The 21227-nt window shown below is 55.3% G+C and overlaps 3 protein-coding genes and 1 non-coding gene across 9 annotated transcripts; all 4 read right to left on the bottom strand.

Moving 5' to 3' along the window:
• Window positions 1–153: 153 nt before the first annotated feature.
• SAC3D1 (SAC3 domain containing 1) lies at window positions 154–3051 on the bottom strand. Its single transcript, XM_047071090.1, has 3 exons — window positions 2608–3051; window positions 1843–2423; window positions 154–754 (listed from the first exon to the last, which is right to left on the bottom strand). The coding sequence occupies exons 1-3, from the start codon at window positions 2709–2711 to the stop codon at window positions 252–254; spliced, it is 1188 nt and encodes a 395-aa protein (XP_046927046.1). The 5' UTR covers window positions 2712–3051; the 3' UTR covers window positions 154–251.
• An 86-nt stretch (window positions 3052–3137) lies between these two features.
• Window positions 3138–10462, bottom strand: SNX15 (sorting nexin 15). The gene is made up of 8 exons (XM_047071091.1): window positions 10276–10462; window positions 7947–7982; window positions 7624–7744; window positions 5974–6089; window positions 5726–5873; window positions 5258–5401; window positions 4015–4272; window positions 3138–3691 (listed from the first exon to the last, which is right to left on the bottom strand). Exons 1-8 carry the CDS (start codon window positions 10372–10374, stop codon window positions 3585–3587), a joined length of 1029 nt encoding a protein of 342 aa, XP_046927047.1. The 5' UTR covers window positions 10375–10462; the 3' UTR covers window positions 3138–3584.
• On the bottom strand, window positions 8247–8355 carry LOC124506556 (U6 spliceosomal RNA). The gene has a single exon (XR_006960807.1). It is a non-coding gene; the product is annotated as a U6 spliceosomal RNA (small nuclear RNA).
• A 3299-nt stretch (window positions 10463–13761) lies between the features above and the next one.
• Window positions 13762–20308, bottom strand: ARL2 (ADP ribosylation factor like GTPase 2). 6 transcript variants are annotated; one of them, XM_047071182.1, is made up of 6 exons: window positions 18911–18998; window positions 17789–17862; window positions 16952–17185; window positions 16694–16856; window positions 15121–15201; window positions 13762–14239 (listed from the first exon to the last, which is right to left on the bottom strand). In XM_047071182.1, the coding sequence occupies exons 2-6, from the start codon at window positions 17833–17835 to the stop codon at window positions 14105–14107; spliced, it is 660 nt and encodes a 219-aa protein (XP_046927138.1). In that variant the 5' UTR covers window positions 17836–17862; window positions 18911–18998; the 3' UTR covers window positions 13762–14104. The 6 variants fall into 6 exon arrangements, with proteins under 6 accessions (XP_046927138.1, XP_046927141.1, XP_046927136.1 ...); XM_047071185.1 differs by lacking the exons at window positions 17789–17862; window positions 18911–18998 and adding an exon at window positions 20160–20308 and having other exon boundaries at window positions 16952–17062; XM_047071180.1 differs by lacking the exon at window positions 17789–17862 and having other exon boundaries at window positions 18911–19679.
• Window positions 20309–21227: the final 919 nt, after the last annotated feature.

The raw sequence follows: 21227 nt of genomic DNA, 5'->3' as shown, positions 1-21227 counted from the left end.
AGTGACCACCAGACCCACCCCTCAGGGACCAGCAGGGAAACTGAGGCCCAAGATGGCTAGGGCCTTGCCCAGGCTGGGTTCCTCTCTCCCTACATACCTATCGTGTCTCCACAACCCCCTGCCCTCCCCTACTTAAATCAATTATAGTTATTGTCCCTACAAAACAAATTCCTTTTATTGTGTAGGAATGATGAGAAAAGAAACCTGAGTGCTTGGATCCATTCCTGGGCTCTGGGAGAGGGCACAGCTCCTCACGCAGGGGACTTCCGTCTAGCCACACCCTCATCTTCCTCCTCCGCCATGACCACCTCCTCCAGGGTGCGCCCTCCCAGTTTGCTCGCCACCAACACACTGCAGGTCCCCGCAGGTGGCAGCCCTTTCTCCGTGTAGCGACCCCTGAGAAACACAACTCTCTCCTGTCCGTCCAAGGGCAGTCCGTGGGCCTGGCACAGATCCCGTGCCTCTTCCGGCCCATCCAGGGCCAGCAGGTGGACCATGAAGCCCAGGGGCAAGGTCTGGCCTTTGGGGGTGCTCAGGGCACGAGCGAGGCGGGCCAGGGCTCCCCGGCGGGCACGGCCTATGTGGCACTGCACTGCGCAGCTTTGCAGATAGGGCAGGATCCGGAGCAGGCGAAATAGGCGGGCGGTATTGCCTTCTCGAAAGGCCGAGTCCACAGCCAGGGCCCTGCGCAGGGCGGGGCAGGAACGCAGGGCGGCAGGTAGCTGCAGAACCTCATGAAGGGCCTCCACAGAGCCTGTGAGGGCGGAAGCCGGGGGACAGCTCAGTGTGTGTCTCTGATCAGGTCCACGTTCCGTGGCCTCCGGTTAGGCCTCTCCCCCACCCTAGCCTCCCACCTGCTGAGGTCCTCAGCCACGCCCACCCCCTCTGGCCTACCACCAAGCCCTTCTCCAACCTTGGGCCGCCCACCTTCCGCTCTGGCCACGCCCCTCCCCTGGGCCAAGCTTACTTTCCCTCCCCCTTTCTCCATCAGCCCGTTCCTGAGCCTTATTGGAATGAGGTGCAGAGAGAGCCCCTTCAAACAGTCTGGATCCTCTTAGCAGAGTGAAGCATTGTTTTCGGATGAGGGAGACAGGCCCAGATGATTTCACGACTTGGCCTGAGGCTGTCCTTGAGTTCGTACGTAGAATTTGACACACACACACACACACACACACACACAAATCTGTTTTCTGGCTTCAAACTCAGCTCTTTCTCCACTGCCCTAGCTGCGATACAGACGAGGAAGCTCGTTCTGCCACACCTTCCCTGTCTACCTGGTGAGGCCTTTTCTTCAAAGAGCTTCTGCCCCTGCTTCCCTTCCAGGAGAATCACAGACAATGGAACCTCGGGCCTCTTTTGTCAACTAAGGCTTCTGACCCATTAGTGGGTTGTGAAATCAAGAGCATTTTATTACAGTTAAATAGGATAGTATTAGAACGCACCATCCACACACAGGGAGGATCTAATGTCTTGAAACTTCTGTGTCAGAAGTCTCATGGGCATATATTCATGGCTGCTTTGCAACACTGAACTGCAGGTTTAAAAAAGGTTGAAAATCACTTAGGTGAATTTTCCCGTTCCAACCTTGTCCTCTCCACTTTTATTACAAAAACACCCGAGACCCAAATATGGGAATGGACAGTCCGGAAGGCCCACGTCGGGGCTCGGCGGATCTTGCGCATTGACTCGACAGACATCTAGAAGGCAGGGATGGGGAGGGAGCTAATGGTGAGATTGTAGAGCTTCCCGTTCCTTCCCTGGCCTCCACCGTCCGTCTACAGGGAGGCACCCTTCCCACGCCCCGCCCCCGCCCCCTGCCCTGACGCCGGGACCCGGACTCACCCAGGTTGTAGAGAAGAAAGAGGCCCTGGAAGACGGCCTCGCGGGGATGCGGCCCCGCGCCCTGAGCGTAGCAGCGCCGCAGAGAACCGAAGCCCTCCTGCACCTGGGCCTGTAGCAGCACCGGGTCCGCTGGCCCGCGCACGGCGTCGGGCCCCAGCCGCGCCACCACGGCCAGCAGCACTGCCAGCGCCGCCTCCAGCACCCCCGCCGCCTCGGCGTCGCCCGCGCCCTGCAGGGCCAGGTCCAGCCGCACGGCGCGCAGCCGGTCCGCCACGAAGCTGGCCACCTCGGCGCTGGATGCGTCGGCGCGCTCGGCCACCTCGCCGGCCAGGTAGCGCACGGTGGCCAGCAGCACGGACGGCGGACGCAGCTGGCTCGGCGGGGGCCGGGCCTTGCCGGCGGCCGGCCGCCTGTACTCCTTCACCGCGCGCTGCGGGTCCGCGCGGGGCCGGTCGCCGCGGCACCCCGGCGCCACCTCGAAGCGGTGCAGGCGGCGCTCCTTCTCGCGCTGAGCGCGCTCGGCGGCCGGGCACATGTCCGGGCACGTGCCCACCGGCAGCTTGCAGCCGGACATGGGTGGGCTGAGGGGAAAGGACAGGCTCTCAGCATCCCGGGGACCGCGGCGGCCAATCGCTCCATTCTACGCGAGGGCTGGCGGGGACTCTGGCGGCGGAGCTGGCTGATTGTGGCGGGGCCCCGCCTCCCCGCCTCCCCGCCCGGGGCCTGGCGTCCCCCCCGCCCAACTGGCAAGCGCCGTCCTCTCACCGAATCTTGTCCCCTCCCACAAGGCCTCCAGCAGGACTCCCGAGACGCCCCGCGTTGTAGTTCAGCGCCACCATCTCCGGATCAGGCGTCCCTGAAGCCTCCATGATGCACCGCGCACAGCCCCGCCCACTCCCATGACACACCAGTTTGTAGTCCCTTCCGCAACCAACCGCTTTGCAGGAGGGGCGGGGAAGGACTAGGGCCACGCCTTCCCAGGTTTCTGCCTGCCAAACCGTCGCTCTTCGCCTCTGGGCACCTCCCAAAATGGCTAACGCTAATTTGGGTTCCTCTTCATCATCCTTTTCACCCAATAACCTGGTTCAGTCGGTCCTGCTATCATTCTCTACTCTTGTTTCCCTGGAGACTATTCTCCCTATTTTCTAGACCAGGGGTCAGCAAACTTTTTCTGCAAAGGGCAGATAGTAAATGCTTTGGGATTTGCGGATTGGAATTCGTCGACTCTGCCACTATTCACCTCAGCTGGTGTAGTGGGAAAGCAGCCACAGACAATATTAAACGAATGAGCCTGATTGTGTTCCACATTTTATTCTTAGATACTTAAATTTCATGGAATTTTCACCTGTCACAGAATACTATTCTTTTCTTTTTTTTTTTTTTTCAACTATTAAAAAATGTAAAAACCTTTCTAGCTCATGGGCCTTACAGAAAAAGGCACTTAGGCAAAATGTGGCTGCTGGCCGTAGTTTGCAGAACCCTGTTCTAGATGGGTAAACAGCTAGTTTAGGACCAGAGATGCTGCTCACACAAGATAGGATCACAAGTAGGAGTCCCTGATTCCAAGGTGGCAGATGTGGTCAAGGAGCTTCAAATTCATTATTTGTCTCATTCTTGGTCCAGTTACATACAGAAATGACCCCTAGAGTTACAAGACCAGGATATAGGGCCAGGCCCCAGGGACAGTAAAAGGGAGTAGCTGGCAGTGTTGGAGCTAGTCCTGGGTAGGGGTTCATGTCCTCTCACGGGGGGAGCTGGGACAGATGCAGGTGCAAAATTTCTTCTGCCCGCTTTAGATATTCAGCTGCCTTCTTCTTCACACCCTCCCGGCGGGCAGGTGATGGGTCACCTATGGAGAGAGAATGGTTCAGCTGAGACACCTGGGTTCAGAACCCCTGGTCCAGCCCCTTACAGTTCACAGAGCATCAACATGCATCTTCCCCCCTCCCCACCCGCCCCGCTGCTCCCCCGCTCCCTGGGAATCAGATTTATTCTCCCCATTTTACAAATAAGAAAATTGAGGCCACAAGAGGTAAAGAAACTGCCCAAGGTTATATACCTGGTCAGGGACAACACTTCTCCCCCTGGACTTGCTTGTTTTGCACCTTCCCTTCCCTTCGCTGCACTATCTGAGACTCTGGGCCTGACCTTCCACCTTCCAGGCCTACTCACCAGGAACCCCCTGTAGCAGGATGTGCACGCCGTCCCGATAGCCCTGCAGGGCTGCAGGGTAGGCACCTGCCTTCTCATCCCGCAGAGCCTGGGTGATGAGCTCTGTGGCTTGGCTCAGATATGCAGGGACGGGCCGTTCTTCCTCCTCCTCTTCCTCCTCCTGCCCTCCAGGCTCCCAGGGTTCCTGGTCCAGCCTTTCAGACTCCGCCTCCATTGCTGCCAGCTCACCCAGGTGGGTTGGACTGGGGCCCGCACCTTCTACAATCAGATATGGAGGACTGAGGCCAGACTGGCCCTCCTTTTCCCAGGGCCTGCTGCCCATCCCCAGAACTCTCTTGCCCATCAAGGTACCAACCTGTTCCACGTGGAGGGAAGCAGTGCCTGAGCAACTCGAGAGCCGTTTGTGCATAGCAAACTAGCCATGACCTATTTAATTGATGCAGTCCTTTGCTTTTGTAAAAACAAAAACAATGACCTTCCTAATTCTTTCCTTGGGTACGCACTAACATTAGTTTGTGAGGTTTGGGTCACTGGGCCTACTCCTCTCCTGACTATAGTTGATCTACAAACGTAAGAATTCTCTCCACAAAGTTTAACGGAAGGATGCTAGAGCAACCATACCAGGCCAAGGATAGAAAGGCTCCAAACCTTGGAACGTTAGAATAACGGATTCAGAGAATCTCAGGTCTTACAACTTCAGTTGAGAACCCCCTCCATGGGGGGCCTTCCCCCTTCCATGGGGGCGGGGGGGGGGGGTCTTGTGGTGCCTCCACCTGCCAGCAGCTGCTGCAGGGCCTCCTGTGCTGCTCTCTGAGCCCAAGCCTCACCCCTCCCCGATCAACAGGCCTCTCCTGCCTTCAAGATCTGCAGCGTGACCCCGAGCCAGCCGGAAAACCCCCACCTTGGGCTTCCAATGGAAGGAACTCAAACCCTCCGAAGACAGGGTGACCCCTGCCTGTTCCAAAGCTTTCTCAGGGAGGAGGAGATCCCACGGTGGGAGGTGGCTCATTTCCTTCCTTTGTGGTTGCCCACTGTCCAGGGGCCTCCAGCTTATGTGCCCTGGCACAGGGCAGGGGGGAGTATGGGGGGTGGGGACCTGCTTCCGATTCTCACTAAGGCTGCGGGCTGCCCGAAGGGGGGCTCCTTTCTAGGATTCACACAGGCACGACACGAGCTAGTTGGTGGCTCTGCCTACTCTCCTTGCCCCCACATCAGCCCCCCTCTGCTTGTCCCAGCTTGTTACCTTCCCTGGAGAAGGGGTCGAAGAGGGCAAGCTCAGCCTCTGTGAGGGGGCCTCGGGCAGGGGAACCGGATGCCTCCTCGGTGCTCCCACAGTTAAAGAGGAGATCCAGGGCCTCCTGGGCAGGGCTGGATGGTGGGGGATCCGCTGAGGAATAGATCATTGGTGACATTTCATGCCTGTCCTTATCACTTCCCAGCTTTCAAAATGGAATTGCCTCTCATTAAATCCTTGTGGCACCCAAGGGCACAGATAAGCCCACGTTTAGGGTTGTACCCCTTTTACAGATTAAGAAACTAGAGCCTAGAGAAGTAAAATGGCCTGGCTAGAGCTCCTCAGCAAGTTAATGGTAGAGGGGCTGGAACACATCCCAGAATTTTTACTGGGGAAAATCTTTACTGGGGAGGAAGTGTGTGCCCGCCACCACCCCCAGACCCTCCAGCCCTGCCGCCCTCCCCACCCCCCATGTACCTGGCACCTCCAGTTCCTCAAGGCCTCTCCTCTCTGCAGGGAGCGGCTGGGGCAACCAGGGTTCCTCAGGGGGCGGTGTGGGGATCAGAGGGGGTGGCAGGATGTGTAGGTCCCTGGACATGTCAGAGGGCCGGGTTACCTCCCCACCCTGCGGGAGAGAAAGACAGGGATGGGGAAATCTCCAGCGCGGCCTCGAGGGCAGGTAGGTTTCCCAGGTACCCGGGAAGAGGGACAGCAGGTACACGCACCCGGAAGAACTCCTTGAGCTGGGGGCTGTTGTTGAGTGCAGGGATGTGCACCGTGAAGCGAAGCAGGTCCTCGGCCCCCTTCCGCCGCTCCTCAATCACTGAGGCCTCGAACCGGCCTGCAGCCGCCCCAAGGCAAGGGGTGGGGAGAGAGGCAGTGATCCACAGGGGTCACTTTCCTGGTTCAGCCGGAGAGGATCCCAGCAGCCTGCTGCCGTCCTCCCCATAATCTTCCCTGGCTCCTCCCGGGGAGGTGGGGTGAGGGTGCTTGCAAGCAGGGACCGAGCTCCCTAGTCATCCATTTGCCAGATGTTTATCGAGCACCTACTAACGCGCTAGATTGGTGTTGAGAAGGCGAAAGAGAGAAAAGCAAGGCCTCTGCTCTCATGGATATCACATCCTAGACAGGCAGGGCAGACAGCCAGCAAGAAACAAAATAGTTTCAGACGGTTTTGATGTAACGGAGAGGAAAGTAAGGCTCAGAGAGAGAAGTGACTCGGCCAAGGTCACACAGCAGGTAGCTCTGTGTTTACGGTTGCCCTGCTCTGTTCTAGATGTCCTGCAGAGTCACCTAGCTCTGACCTCGTCATCACGCTGCCAGGGGAGCAGCTGGCTGCGCTGCCCACAGCCTGGCATGACCTGCCAGCAGCAAGCCTTCTTCTTGCTGTGAAAGGGTAGCTCACGCGAGTCTACAGACGCAAGTAACGGGTCAGTCCCGGCCACCCAGAAATACATCATGAGTGGCATACGTAATTTGTCATTTTCTAGTCACCATGTTAAAAAAAAAAAAAAAAAGTAAAAAGAAACAGGTTAACTCGGTGTTAATAATATATTCCATTTGGGGCGCCTGGATGGGCTCAGTTGGTTAAGCGTCCGACTCTTGGTTTCCACGCAGGTCACGATCTCAAGGTTCATGGGTTCGAGCCCTGTGTCAGCCATCAGCATGGCGCCTGCTTGGGATTCTCTCTCTCCTTCTCTTGCCTCTCCTGTACACACACACACACACACACACACACACACACACACACACACCCTCTCTCTCTCAAAATAAATAAATAAGAGATTCTCTCTACAAAATAAATAAATAAATAAATAAATAAAAATATATAAATAAATATCTTTATATTGAGTTAAGTGAAATGCTTTATATATATGTTTCACTTCACCCAAGCAACCAAAATAATCTCCTTTGGACACGGGATCCATAGATAAGCTATCAGGATAATTTACATTCTATTTCAGTGTGCATTCAACCCACAGGCACACCTCAGCTCAGACTCATCATGTCTGGCTCACAGCTGCTGCTTTTGGACAGCGAGGGTCTGGAGGAAACACCGGCTTGTGGGGAGGCATTCTGGTTCTGCCACTTACAGGCCAAGCCCCTTCATGACCCTGCGTCCCAGCGGCCTTGTCATGAAAATGGGGCTAACGAAGACGGAATGTTAAAGGGCCTGAGACGCACACTAAAGGCTAGGTTGCTCTGAGCCTCAGTTTCCCCCTGTGTGGAAGGAGGTTGTCTCTAAGGGCCCTTCAGCTCCCCAAAAGTGTCTCTGCTGGCGGTCTGGGTTCCCCTCATCCAGCCCCCGCCAGCAGGGGTCCCCTTTGCCCACCTGTCCCTCTATCTGCGGCCTGAATGCCAGGATGAACACTTACCAAACACTTGGGCACGGGGGAAGGCCGGGAACTCCTCCAGGCGGCGGAAGAGGTTGCGGTGGGTGTAGGCCAGGTCTCCATGCAGCTTGCGGAAGTCGCTGTACCGCTTCCAGACCACCACCTAAGGGGGACACAAGACTTAACCCAGGCCGGCAACGGTGGAAAGAGGCTTCCCCGCCCCCACCCCCGCCTGGCCCCAGCGTGGGTGTGCAGATTGGGGCGTAGCACCCCCTCTTCCCAGGGCTGCGGAGTGATCAGTTGTTCCTTTACTGCTCCTGCATCTGGAATCGGGGAATGGTCCCCCTTCCTCCCAGGAGCCTCACCTCTTTGACATCCTCTGGGTCCCTCTTTGAGATGAACTGAGGAAGAAAGGCAAGAACCAGGTGAGTCCAGAGACTGACATCTGACACCCCATCACCCAGTAAAATCCAGGGAGGCCCCAGGTACCTCCCAGCCCCCTCTCAAAAGGGCAGTGGCCTCTGGCTGTTGACCACGGCTATCAAGGTGTCCTGGCTTCGAGGCTTTGTGTGGCTTGGAGTAGTTTTTCTACCATACGCCAGTTTCGTCATCTGCCCAACGCGAGGATCCCTAAGGACCCGTCCACACCCCTCGGTCCTCAGCCCAACTTTCATCTCAGTTCCTTCGTGAATTACATGCCATCCTTCTGCAGCGGCCACACTAACCTTCTCTGTGTCGTTCCAACTGTAGCTTACGTACCACCTAAGTGAGCACTATTTCAGTTCCTTCAAAGGGCCAAGTCCCTGAATTTCATACTGAAACCAAAGAACCTCAGGTTCTCCAAAGAATCAGGTTCCGTCCCAGGAGCCCCTCCTTCCTTAAGTGAGGGAGACGCTGTGGGCAAACACTCCTGAACACAGAAGAACGATCACCGGGGTTGTGACCTTCTGGAAGGGCAGACTGGGGTCTGAGGTGTAAAGACCCTGTATTCGCTATGTTACATTTCTTTTTTTTTTTTTAATTAAAAAGTTTTTTTTTTTTACATTTTTATTTCTTTTTGAGAGACAGAGAGAGACAGAGTGCAAGTGGGGCAGGGGCAGAGAGAGGGGGAGACACAGACTCCGAAGCAGGCTCCAGGCTCTGGGCGGTCAGCACAGAGCCCGACGCAGGGCTCGAACTCACAAATTGCGAGATTGTGACCTGAGCTGAAGCCGGACGCTCAACCAACTGAGCCACTCAGGCACCACCCCTCCTTTTTTAAAAAAATTTTTAATGTTTATTTATTTTTGAGTGAGACAGAGACAGAATGCGAGTGGGTTAGGGGCAGAAAGAGAGGGAGACACAGAATCCGAAGCAGGCTCCAGGCTCCAAGCTGTCAGCCCCGACGCAGGGCTTGAACTCATGAGCTGTGAGATCATAACCTGAGCTGAAGTCGGAAGCTCAATCGACTGAGCCACCCGGGCACCCCCACTATATTATATTTCTTTTTTTTTAATTTTTTTTAACATTTATTCATTTTTCAGAGACAGAGACAGAGTGGGAGTGGGGGAGGGGCAGAGAGAGGGGGAGACACAGAATCTGAAACAGGCTCCAGGCTCCGAGGCATCAGCACAGGGCCTGACGCGGGGCTCGAAGTCACGAACCGCGAGATCATGACCTGAGCTGAAGTCAGACGCTTAACAGACTGAGCCACCCAGGTACCCCAATACTGCAATAATTTTCTATGGCGACAGATGGTCAACTACACTTATCGTGGTCAACATTTCATCATAAGCGTCGAATCACTATGTGGTACACCTGAAAATAACATAATACTGTCTGTCAACTAAACCTCAGTTAAAAATAAAAATTCTTTAAAAATCACACAGCAAGTAAGAGGGACAGCTAGGACCAAAACCCTGGCTTTTGCTTTTCACAACAAACTTGCCTGAAATATGTTGGGTAAAAGAAACTAGATTTAAAAACTGTTGAGGAATATATATACCTGACAAAAAAAACCCCACCTCATATCCAGAATATATAAAGAACTCCTACAGATCAATACTAAAAAGATAACTCAACTTTTAAAATTGGGCAAAACAGGGGCGCCTGGGTGGCGCAGTCGGTTAAGCGTCCGACTTCAGCCAGGTCACGATCTCACGGTCTGTGAGTTCGAGCCCCGCGTCAGGCTCTGGGCTGATGGCTCGGAGCCTGGAGCCTGTTTCCGATTCTGTGTCTCCCTCTCTCTCTGCCCCTCCCCCGTTCATGCTCTGTCTCTCTCTGTCCCAAAAATAAATAAAAACGTTGAAAAAAAATTTTTTTAAAAAGGAACTTTTATGTAAACATCAAACAAACCAGTTAACAAAACTTAACTCCCAGAGACTGGAGACCTGATATTTGGATGGAACAGAGCTTTCCTCTTAATTTAGAGAAATTCACAGCCTGAAGTGAAGACACCACACGTCGGGCGTGGGAACCCACCTCTCCCACTCCGAGAACTGCCGTCCACGCCCTTTTAAAAGGACAGCGCCCTCCCAGGGCCTCGCCCCCTGAAGGCTAAAGAAGTAAACGAAGGCTCCTACCGCAGCCTCCCCTTAAAGGGGAAATCCATTTCTGTCGTCTAAAAAGGGAGCTTCCAGCTGCTCCTTGCCTTAAGGTAAAACCCGGCCCCCCTCTAGTTAAAAGGGTAAAGGTCCCCGCCGGGCCCCACCTCACCTGCGCGGTCACTTTATATTCGGTGTAGCCTTTGGGGTGGGTCCGGGGATCGGAGACGGTGTAGTGCCGCAGAAAGTCGTCCTTCGCCTGGCGGGACATGGCAACCGAGCTGGAGCGGAGCTGACCGCCGGCCTCTGCCTCCTCCACGCCGCCCCCGCCCCTCCGGGTCAGTCTCCGCCAGCCACCGCCTCAGCCGGGCTTGCGCCCTCCTTCCTTGGGCCTAGGGAGCAGTCGCAAGTGACGGCGCAGTTCTCGGCCCAGGCGGGCGGCCAGGGAGCGTCTAAAAAGTTCACGGTTGTTGGTAAAGCGTGAACTGGGGGATTGAAGCTGGGGAGGTTGGATCGTTCAGCTGTGACCCGAGGTCAAACCCGCCCCATCAAGCATCGCCAGCTTCTCCTCTGCTTCCCAATTCCCTGCTTTCATCTATCCACCCACCTTTCACTGTGTCCAAAGCGTGCCAGTTGTAGCCAAATCATTCCCTGTCTCCCTCCATAGGATTCGATAATTCATGTTTTCAGGAAACGTAGGGGAAGCAAAAGAGAATTCCAGAGAGGCAGGATGGCTTCACAAGTTCTGAAGTCACAATTTTTTTCTTCTTTTTTCTTTTCTCTTTTTTTGATAGCATTTTCTTTCATTTTTTAAATCAATTAATTAATTTGTTTATAGTTTAATTTACATCCAAGTTAGCACATGGTGCAATAATGATTTCAGGAGTAGATTCCTTAATGCCCCTGACCTATTTAGACCACCCCTCCTCCCGCAACCCCTCTGGCAATCCTCTGTTTGTTCTCCATATTTAAGAGTCTCTTACATTTTGTCCCGCTCCCTGTTTTTATATTATTTTTCCTTCCCTTCCCTTCTGTTCATCTGTTTAGTATCTTAAATTCATCATGTGAGCGAAGTCGTATGATATTTATCTTTCTCTGACTAATTTCGCTTAGCATAATACCCTCCAGTTCCATCCACATAGTTGCAAATGACTTTTTTTTTTTAATGTTTATTTTTGAGAGAAAGAGAGAGTGTGAGCAGGGGAGGGGCAGAAAGAGAGGGAGACCCAGAATGTAAAGCATGCTGCAGGCTCCGAGCTGTCAGCACAGAGCCTGTTGGGGCTCTTGAGCTCAAGAATGACTGAGCCACCCAGGCACCCCTGAGGTCACACTTCTTACCAGCTGTATGGGTTTCCTTTAATTACTGGAGCCTAAATCTCTCATCTCTAGGTTTATAATAGAGGGTGTTTTATAATAGAATCTCCTGCAGTGGATATTTCTTTTTTTCTCTTCTTGGCCTGTCCAGCATTCACCCCCTTCTCTCTGTTAGCACCGTATCTTTGTTTGAAGATAGTTCTCTATATGTGTAGCCCTTCAGCCTCCTGCCCCAGAATCCAAAGGTGTTGGCTCCTTTCCTTGCCCCAGCTCCTGGGTCGGGGTGGGGGACTCTCTCCTGAAGCCTGGGTACCTTGAGTGAGGGACCGAGGGCACAATGTCTGGCAAGGGGACCAATTTGTTCCTGGTGTGCAGTGTTGGCCGCAGATTTAGCTGCCCAGCCCCTGGGCACTCCTGACGTCTGGCATCCTGAGACCTCCGTCCGGGAGACCATGAGTTCCGGGTATCCTTCCAAGAACCATCCAGTTGGCTGGGGGCAGTTGTGATCAGTATCTGGGGCAGGCCGATGAGAACCCTGACTGATAACCACCGCCGCCAGGCTGTGAACCTTAAAAGCAGTAGTGTGAGTGAGGCCCTCAAGTGCTCAAGGCCACTCCTGGTGCAGGAACTCAGATGTGTGGGCACCGTACTGCCAGTCTCCAGACAGAGGTGAAGGAAACTCCCAAATAAGACTTGTGGAGGCTCAGGCAGAGGGTAGATAACCAGGAGGTGTTGGGGAGGGCGCTGAGATGGGATATCCCCTTGAACGGTACACACCTCTGCAGACCCATTTGCTTTGTTTATTTATAAGTGTTTATTTATTTATTTTTGAGAGAGAGGAGAGAGAGAGAGAGCACAGGCGGGGGAGGAGCAGAGAGAGAGAGGGAGACACAGAATCCGAAGCAGGCTCCAGGCTCTAAGCTGGGCACAGAGCCTCTGCGAGAGGGTAGCGGCAGCCAGGGTCTGCACGTAGCCTTTATTTCATGTTCCATTAGATATAAACATCAAAGAGCCTCAAAGTATGAAAGGGAGCACAAAGGGTCTTAAACATTAACGAGACCCACATCTCGTGTTTATGTGCAAGCACGCAGGGAGCGCGTGCAGTTTCACGGACTGCCAGGCAATTACAGTGGGTCTGTTTCTTAACTACCTTCTGGGGGAGCACGGGGCACCTCGTGATGCTGTCGCGTTCGACAGCCTTGAGACCAGAACACTGCGGATGTTTCAGCTGTTGCCCCCTTCGCCCTCCGGGGCTTACAATACATTTTCTAGAAATAACTCCACAAAGCCCCGTTCCTATCTAGATCAGTTTCCCCCCGCCCCCGGCCTTCAGACTCCAGCTCCGCCACTTCCATCGGTGGGAGGAGCACCACCATTTCCATCAGCGGGAGGAGCGGAGGGAGGCAAGTTGCAGATTCCCGCTGCCAGCAGGGCTCCCCACGTTCCCACTGGGCTGAGTGCAGGGTGCAGGCTTTCTGCCACAGCTCACACTCCCCATCTGCAAGCCTTGGTAATGAGTATGGCCTTGTTATTTTCTTCTTTTTCTCCACCCATGCATAATTCATGCTTTAACTCAAGGATGCTGCTTACTACTAAGGGCGCCCCGGGAGGACTTGAACCCTGTGATGACGCATCTGGATCAGTGGATGGCTGAATTCACATCCACTGGATCTGCTTGAGCTCTTACTGGTTCAAATAGTGATAATTATAGCTAACACTGTGCAGTGCTTGTGACACACAAGACACCCACCCATTTGGTCCTTGTCCCAAACTTAGCAGGTCGGTGCCATGGATCTCTCCCCCAGACGGGGACACTGTGGCACAGACAGGTTAGGCAACTTGCTCAGCACCGTCCGGTGAGTGGCAGAGCTGGGGTCTGGTTCTGGAGCCTGGGTGTGCTCACGCGCCATAGGGCTTGGGAGCGCGGGGACCACGGAGTGTCTCACACAGAGGACAGGGCAGGTCGTTTTAATCTTCCACACGGTAGGACAGGTTATGTTCTGAGTTTGTCTACCTAACGCCAATTTCCCCTCGTCCACCCTAACAGAGCCCGGATTTTGCACATTCCCTCTCCAGGAAGGAATCCTAGCACCAGTTTAGGAGCAAATCTCTGTGTCTTTCTCCCCTTTAACGTCAGTCCCTCTGGGGAGCCTGCCTGGACTCTTCCAAGTGGGATTCGTTGCCGCCCTGTCCTGTGCTCCTCTAATTCTTTGTCTGTCCCTGTGACACTGCCGCGGTTAACCCTCTGATTGAAATGACCCGTTCCTTTCTGTGCCCTGCTGCGCCCTGGGCTCCGGGTGGGGGTCTTAAAGCTGCTGGATCAACGCATGACTCTACCAGGAAGTGGGGCAGGGAACGGTTTATTCTCACAGCTGAGCAAAGGATGAGGCCCACAGCCTTGGTAGCAGCAGAGGCGGCCCCCTCCCAGCCCCAGCCCTCTCCTCCGCAGGCGGGCCGGGTCAGGAGCCAGGGTGACAGCCAGGGAAGCAGCCCTCCGGCCACGGGAGGCCGCCGAGAAGCAGTGGGTAGTGTTAGCAGCAGCAGGTTACGGAGTGGGGCGGGGGGGGGGTGTTAGCCAGCCTGGCCGACTGCCATCCCCCCCCCCCGTGGATGGTGCCTGATGAGGGCCGGGGGAGGGGGCTGGACTGTGAGGGGTGGGGGTGGGGGTGGGGAACGTCTGGAGTGGTTCAGTCGGCCGTGAAGACGCGGCTGGAAATGTCATCCAGGAGCCAGTCGATGCCAGGTAGGAGGTTCTCCCCGGTGACGGCGCTGCAGCCCTGGATGCACCAGTGGTGGCTGTGGATGGAGTCCAGCTCCAGGGCCTGGGAGGGGGGAAGATGACGGTGGGCCCTGGGGACCACAGGCCCTGCCCGCTCACCGCCTCTTCCCTCTCCTGGCCCACGGGAAATCCATGCCTCCCTTTAGGGCCTGCTCTCAGGAGCCTCCCCTGGCCCCTGGGGAAGATCTGTCAGCCCCTCAGGGCACCTGGGCTCTCAGCACCCAACCCCACCGGCGGCACCCAACCCCACAGTAACCGAACAGGGACGCAGGCTCCTGAGCATCTGCTAGGGTCCAGGCATTGTGCTACGAGCCCCACAAACGTCCTCCCATCCACTCTTCCCAAGGCCCAAGGAGCCAGGGATTGTTGGGCATTTTACTTAGAATACCTCAGAGAGCTTAAGCAACCTGCCTCAGGTCACACAGCTAGTAAGTGACAGAACCAAGATTCTAACCCTACTCTTTCTCATGCTGCTGCTTCAAGCCCTGGAATCAGAAGTAGGATCGATACAATTTGGGGACACAGAGGCCTGTGTTTAAATCCCGGCTTGTCTGCTCCCTGGCTGTGTGACCCTGGGTGAGTCGCCTAGCTTCTCTAAACCTGCTTCGCCATCTACAGAGTGATAGTAACAGTTCCTAGTTCGTGAGGCTGGGGTGAGGACTGAATGTCAAGATAATCCACGCAGAGAGCCTGGCATGGGAGCACTCACTACTGGCTGGCTGCTATTGTCCTGAAGGATCATGTTCGCAGGCCTGCCCTCCCCCAGGCTGTGGGGCACAACCGTGTCTCATTAATCACTGACTCTCCAGTGGCCTGCATAGGCCCTGCCACACAGGAGAGGCTACTAAATGCTTGTCGAACAAGTTAACAAAGAAAACGTGTGCCTCTTTTCCTCCACGAACCTGTGCCAAGGCCCGGACTCACCTCACAGATGGCGTTAGAGGACAGCGCTCCGGGTAGGTCCTGCTTATTGGCAAAGATGAGGAGGGTCGCTCCAGCCAGGCGCTGGGGGGAAAAAAACGGGGCGGGGGGTGGGTTGGGAGTGGGGGCTCAGAGGGCAGCCCGGCCCCTCCCCCTCAACACCCAGAGCAGGTGGGGTCAGAGTTCTACCTGGAAGATCAAGGCAAGGCCCTGGGGTGGTAGGAGAGGCCCAAGTGGGGTAGCCCCATGGCCATGGTCTATGAGTCCAGCCATACTTGGAGCGGGTTGGGGGGGGGTGCGGAGCCCTAGGCTGGGGCCCAGTGGGCACCTCTCCCCTCTATGCCTCAGTTTCCTCCTCCATAAATGGGGAGGGGGTGACGGACATGATGATCCCCAAGCCCTCTGGTTCTAAACGGCTCCCATATCCCATGACCTGATATGCGCAATGAATGCAACTGTCCTGGAGACCACGGGGTCTGCTGGAAGTGACCTTTCCCTCTTCCAAGTTCATGTTGCCCTTTAACTGTGCACTACCCTCACAGGCCTCACTCTTGGCCTCTGCTTCCAGTTAGTTCCACGTGTGTTATTTCCGCCGGGAGTCCCTCCGCATAAGCAGGTGGGTCTAGCCCTGACAAATGGCCTCGAGGTGCCAGGCCAGGGCTCAGCACTGACATCCATGATCTCACTGAACCTGCCTGACACCCCTTGGAGGTGGCTCCTGCTACCCCAGGTGACCTGTCCCTGTGTGCCCAGAACAGTCCTGTTGCTGTCTGTTGTCCCTGCGTAAGTATTAACAACTTTCTCTTTCATTCTTAAAAGTGTCCTTGTTTTCAACTAAATGCAGTGTCGTACCCCGGACAAATCCTGCAGCAGAAAAAGGAGATTGGTGGAAAAACTAGTGAAATCCAAGTAAAATTTCTAGTTAAGAGTGACTTACTAATGTTACTTTCTAAGTTTTGACAAATGCAGGGTGGTTGCATAAGATGTTAACAGGGGAAGCGGAGTGAAAAGTATTTCTGTTTCTTCGCTATCTTCGCAACTTTTCTGTAAAACTAAAATTTTACTTAGAGCGTTTTGGCCCAGCTAATAAGTTAGCAGAGCACCCTAATTATAATGCCCAGCTCAGAAACGAGGAAGTGGAGGTTCAGAGAGGTTAAGTGCCTTGCCTGAGGTCACACAGCGGAGAGGCCAACTCCCGAGCCAGGCTCCGCCCGCTTCCCAAAGCTCCACCCACTGGCCTCAGGTGAGCCTCCCGAGAGCCCCATTCACGGTGCAGAAACTGAAGTTCAGGGTGGTGGGGCGGTGACATCATGGGGACGTGAACCCAGGTCCCAGTTCATAGCATGCCCTGCCCACAGCACTGTGGGTTTCCCTGGGCCAAATGTACAGGTTGTCTCTGCCTCCCCAAGGGTGGGCACCTGGTGAGGGCTCAGTGAAGGAACAGAGCCCTCCCCCACCCCCCACCTCCCTCACGGACCCCTCAGGGAATCTGCTCACACATCCGCGTATGTGCACAAAGTGTGGGGGCCTGGATGGAAGCCTGGCTCCCCCCTGCTTGGCCAGCCAGCCTGCCCACCTCCTCCACCAATAGGCTCTGGAGCTCCCGCTGGCAGTCCTTCATGCGCTGGCGGTCGGCGCTGTCTACCACCCAGATGAGGCCGTCGGTGCTCTCAAAGTAGTTCCGCCAGTAGGACCGCAGGGACTTCTGGCCGCCCACATCCCAGATGTTCAGCTTGAATCTGGGCGGGAACGGGGTGGCCAGAGGGTCAGCCTGGCCCCTCACCCGCCCTCCCTGCCCTACTCTGGGCCAGCCCGCTGCAGGGCCCCCACTCACCCCCGGTGTTCCAGGGTCTTAATGTTGAAGCCCAGTGTCGGGGAGATGGTGTCGATGTCTTCCCCGTTGAACTTCTTGAGGATGGTTGTTTTGCCAGCATTGTCCAGGCCTCTGGGGCACACCAGGTTAAGGAGAAGTCCCCGTGCTCTGCCCAGGGTGGTGACATCACCGCCGTGCCCCTCTTTTAGGGGACCAAGCGTTTCCCGCCACGTATCGAATGAGTTGAGCATGTGCCTGAGCCCCAAGTTATCGGCCCGTGAGAAATGGGAAAGTATCAAGAAATAAAGATTTTATCATCTCGTCCTGACCGAAGATTCCTTCATTCGCTCTACAGTATTTATTGAATACTATGTGCCGGGCCCTCCTCTCGTGCTGGGGGGGGGGTACCCCAGAGTCAAAGTCCCCACCCTGTGCACCTTCTAGTCCAGTGTAGAGACAGGCGACAGAGTGCAAACAAATGAGAATCAAGGTACCGTCAGCTCCTGGTGAGTAAGGAATGCAGCTAAGAGGCTTTCGGGGAGGGCCTTTGCAGGAGCTTCCGTTAGCTCGGGGTCTTGGGCTGAGGCCCAAACGATAAGAAGCCAGTTTCCAAAGGGCTAAGGGAAGAGCATTCTAGGCAGAGGGAACAGCAGGAGCAAATATCTGGAGGTAGCCAGCCTCACCTTTCTGTTTCTGGAATATTCCAAACCCTCTGCTGCTGAGTGCGCAAACAAATGGGAACCACCCTCCTCTGTCCTTCCAACGCTCGAGGGGGCTTGCAGCTGGGAGCGGGCCCAGGCGACTCAAACCAGTGGAATGAGGGGGAACCAAGAAGCTCTCCTGAGACCCAGTCTTCACCTCCGATTATCCAACTCCAACTCCATCATCCACTGGATCATTCCCATCAGCAGACAAGCTGGTGTCTCTCCCACCTTAGGAGAAGCAAACGTCACCCTCTCTTGATCCCTTCTCCCTCTTATTCCTTTACTTCCTTCCCTTGACAGCAAATCTTCTCAAAACCATTGTTCGTCAGCACCCTCTCCAATTTCTGCCTTCCTGCTCGTTCTTGAGGCTTTTGCTGCCACTGCTTCCCTGAAACGGCTCCTACCAAGGTACCTAAAGACCTCGTGTTCTTCTCCTGCTGGGCAGTAACCAGGCCTCGTCTTCCCGCACCATCAGCAGCACCTGACACAGTGGCCTGCCCCCTCCTCCACTGCCTCACCTGGTTCTCATCGCCCTGACCTCTTATCTAGGTAAGCTCGGTCCTTTCCTCTGTCCACACTCATCCCTTAGAGCTCTCACCCAGGACCATGGCTTCAGATACCATCTGGGTTTTTTTTTTTTTTCTTTTTTAAGCTTATTTTATTTTAATTTTAAGAGCACATGCCAAGAAAAAAAAAAAAAAAAAAAAGAGCACATGCACAAGCAGGGAAGGGACAGAGAGAGAGAGGGAGAGAATCCCAAGCAGGCTCTGCACTGCCAGTGCAGAGCCCGATGTGGGGCTCGAACCCAGGAACCAAGAGATCGTGACCTGAGCCCAAATCGAGAGCCGGAAGCTCAATCAACTGAGCCACCCAGGTGCCCCGCAAATACCACCTTTATGCTAATGACTCCTAAAAGTACACATCCCACCCAGCTGCTCCCCTGGACTCAGTCCCTCTCTTCAGCTGCCCATCTGGCACTTAGAGGATGTCTCAGAGGCATCTTCCGTGGCCAAACCTGAGTTCTCCTCTTTCTGAACCTGCTCCTTGCCCCCCTTCCCCATCTCAGCAAGTGGTTCCTCATTCTTCGAACCGCTCTGGCCAGAAACCTCAGAGTCAGGCTTGACTTGGCTCTCCCTCTCACTTTGTGCCCAATCCAGGAGCGATTCCTGCTGGGCCTGTAGGCAAAATGTTCCCCATCTTCCATCACCTCCCTGCTTCCACCCTGATCCAAGCCACCATCCTATCTCGCCTGTGGCGGAGCAATGGCACACCTAACCTGAGATCATGCTTCCTCTCCACACTTCTCATCGAAAGGAAAAGCCAAAAACCAAAAGGTTCTTCAGTCCCCTCTGTCTTCATCTCGTAATCTAGTAATCACTTTCTCCAGCCACACTGCCCTCCTTGACATTCTTTTGAACACACCCGTTGAGTTCCTCCTTCCAGACCTTTGCGCTCGTTCCTTTTGCGTCAACAAATTTCCCTAGATATCCACGTGATTCAGTCCTCACCGCCTCATCTTTACTCAACTGTCAATTTCTCCATTGTGGCCTTCATTGACCACTTTATTTAAACTGCATTTTTACCCCCATACGTCCTATACAGCTTACCTATTTGCTTTCTCCCCACAGCATTATGGACCGTCCAAGACGGTGGGGTTTGGTTTTGCTGTTTTACCCCAGCCCCTAGGAGAGTGCCTAGTACACAGTAGGCACTCAGTAAATATTTAATTGGATGGGTGGATTCTCGGCGCCTTTCTAAAAGAGAGCTTTTTCAAAGAGACATGATGTGACTATTATAGTTATTTCTACACTTAAATGTCTTTTCTCCCCTGCTAGGGGAGCTCTGGGTGAAACCCGCCCAGCTCCGGGATCGCGGAGTCCCGACGCGGCCAGGATAAGAGGGGGCAGAAGGCGTGCAGGCGCCTGTTAACGGGACTCGGAAGGTCGGCGGGGCCCTCGGGCCTACACGCAGTCAGCCTGCGGAGGGGACGGGAGATAACGACCGGCCGCGGGGCCACACAGACGGGCAGTTGGACACAGGGGTGAAAACAACCCGAGGCGTCTACACCCGCCTCCCCCCCCCCCCAAAGCGAGGGCGGGGCTCGCACGCCCCCGGGATTCCGACCTTGAGGGCGGGGCCGGGGTCTGGCACCCTCGGACAGGGGAGGAAGGTCAGAGCCAGAGAGGACAGCGGCCTCACGCTCGGGCCAGACCGACGGGTGGTGGCATCCGAGTCGCCTCCGGCCCTCCTCCCCGCCCCCTGCATAGGGATATCTAGTCTAGCCGCTGCGCCTGTAGGCCCTCACCTTTGGCCTTGGCAACGGAGACCCCCCGCCCCGAGCCGGTGGTACGACCTCCTCACGCCCCCCCACCCCGCTAGAGCGATTGGTAGGGCCCACGTGCGTGACGCACAATGGGCAGTTGGTACGCGCCGGCCGCGCACCCCGCGCCCGGTAGGGGGCGCCTGGCACCGCCCGCCCGGCGGGGCCCCCGCTACCCTCGCGGCTCCGGCGTCCAGGAGGATACAGCATGAGCAGTCGCAGCTCCCGCTCTTTCTGCTTCATCTTCTTCAGAATGGTCAGAAGCCCCATGGTCCCAGTAGCCCCCTCCCGGCCGCCGTTTCTTCCTAGTCCCGGGACCCCTCTCCCTGCTCCTATTGGCTATCACGCCCACCGACAGCGCAACCTATTGGTCGGCCTGTCGCTGGGTCCCGCCCTCGCTCCCACGTGACCGCGAAGCCGCCTGGCGGTGGGGCCGAGATGGTCCCTCTAGCGGTGCTAGGGGCTTCTGCGGGGCCACCTGCGTTAACCCTTCGCTTCCCGAGGGCTTGGGGGACGAGGGCACCGCCATTCCTTCTTCCCCAGGAACCCAGACTCGGCCAGGAACGGAAACCTGGATTGTATCTTGGCTGCACAGGGGGTAGGAGTTGTGACTCAGGAGTCGGAATCGACAGCCCCAAGGATGTTGACAAGCTCGTCCGGGGGCCAGTGTAAGGCCCTGTTCCCCGGAAACATGATCCAGGTCCTGCTCATCTTAGGTCTCGGCATCATTCTAAACCTGCCAGTTACAGGGCCTCCCCTTTTCCCCGTCTCCTGGACTCGCAGAGGGTGGGCCGGGGATTCTTCGTCGCGGGCGAAAATGCCCCCTAGGGGCCGTTTCGAAATGTGCTGGAGCATTTTGGGCTTGTCCCAATTACAAGATATAGTTCCTGTTGTTTAGATGACACAAAGAGTTGTTCTGCCTAGGATGCCCATCATTTCTCGTTTGAGAAGCACTGGTTTTCATTTTGCCAGTGAGAATATTGAGACGCACACGATGGTTAGCACAATAACTGGCGTATGGTAGTTACTCAATAAATATTTGTTATTGAATGAATGACTGTCCCAAGAGTTTGGTTCTTTACCTTAGCGCTCAAGTCCTGAAGAAGTGAAGAAAATGAGGCCAGGGTCAGGCAAACTGTAAAGTCAGAAGGGTGAGCTAAGCTTATGTTCTTATTTTGAGCCCTTGCCCCATCCCACTGCAGGGTAAATGTGAGTGGGTAACAGAGTAGGCTCTGTCTGGTGCTGGGGAGAGAACAGTCAGGCACAAGCTGAA

Source organism: Lynx rufus, unplaced genomic scaffold (assembly GCF_022079265.1).
Source record: "Lynx rufus isolate CCGP_SWC_20201006 ecotype Redwood Valley unplaced genomic scaffold, mLynRuf1.p SCAF_9, whole genome shotgun sequence".
Lineage (NCBI taxonomy): Eukaryota > Metazoa > Chordata > Mammalia > Carnivora > Felidae > Lynx > Lynx rufus.
The sequence above is the reverse complement of the archived record's forward strand: the minus strand, read 5'-3'. Positions and strand labels throughout refer to the sequence as shown.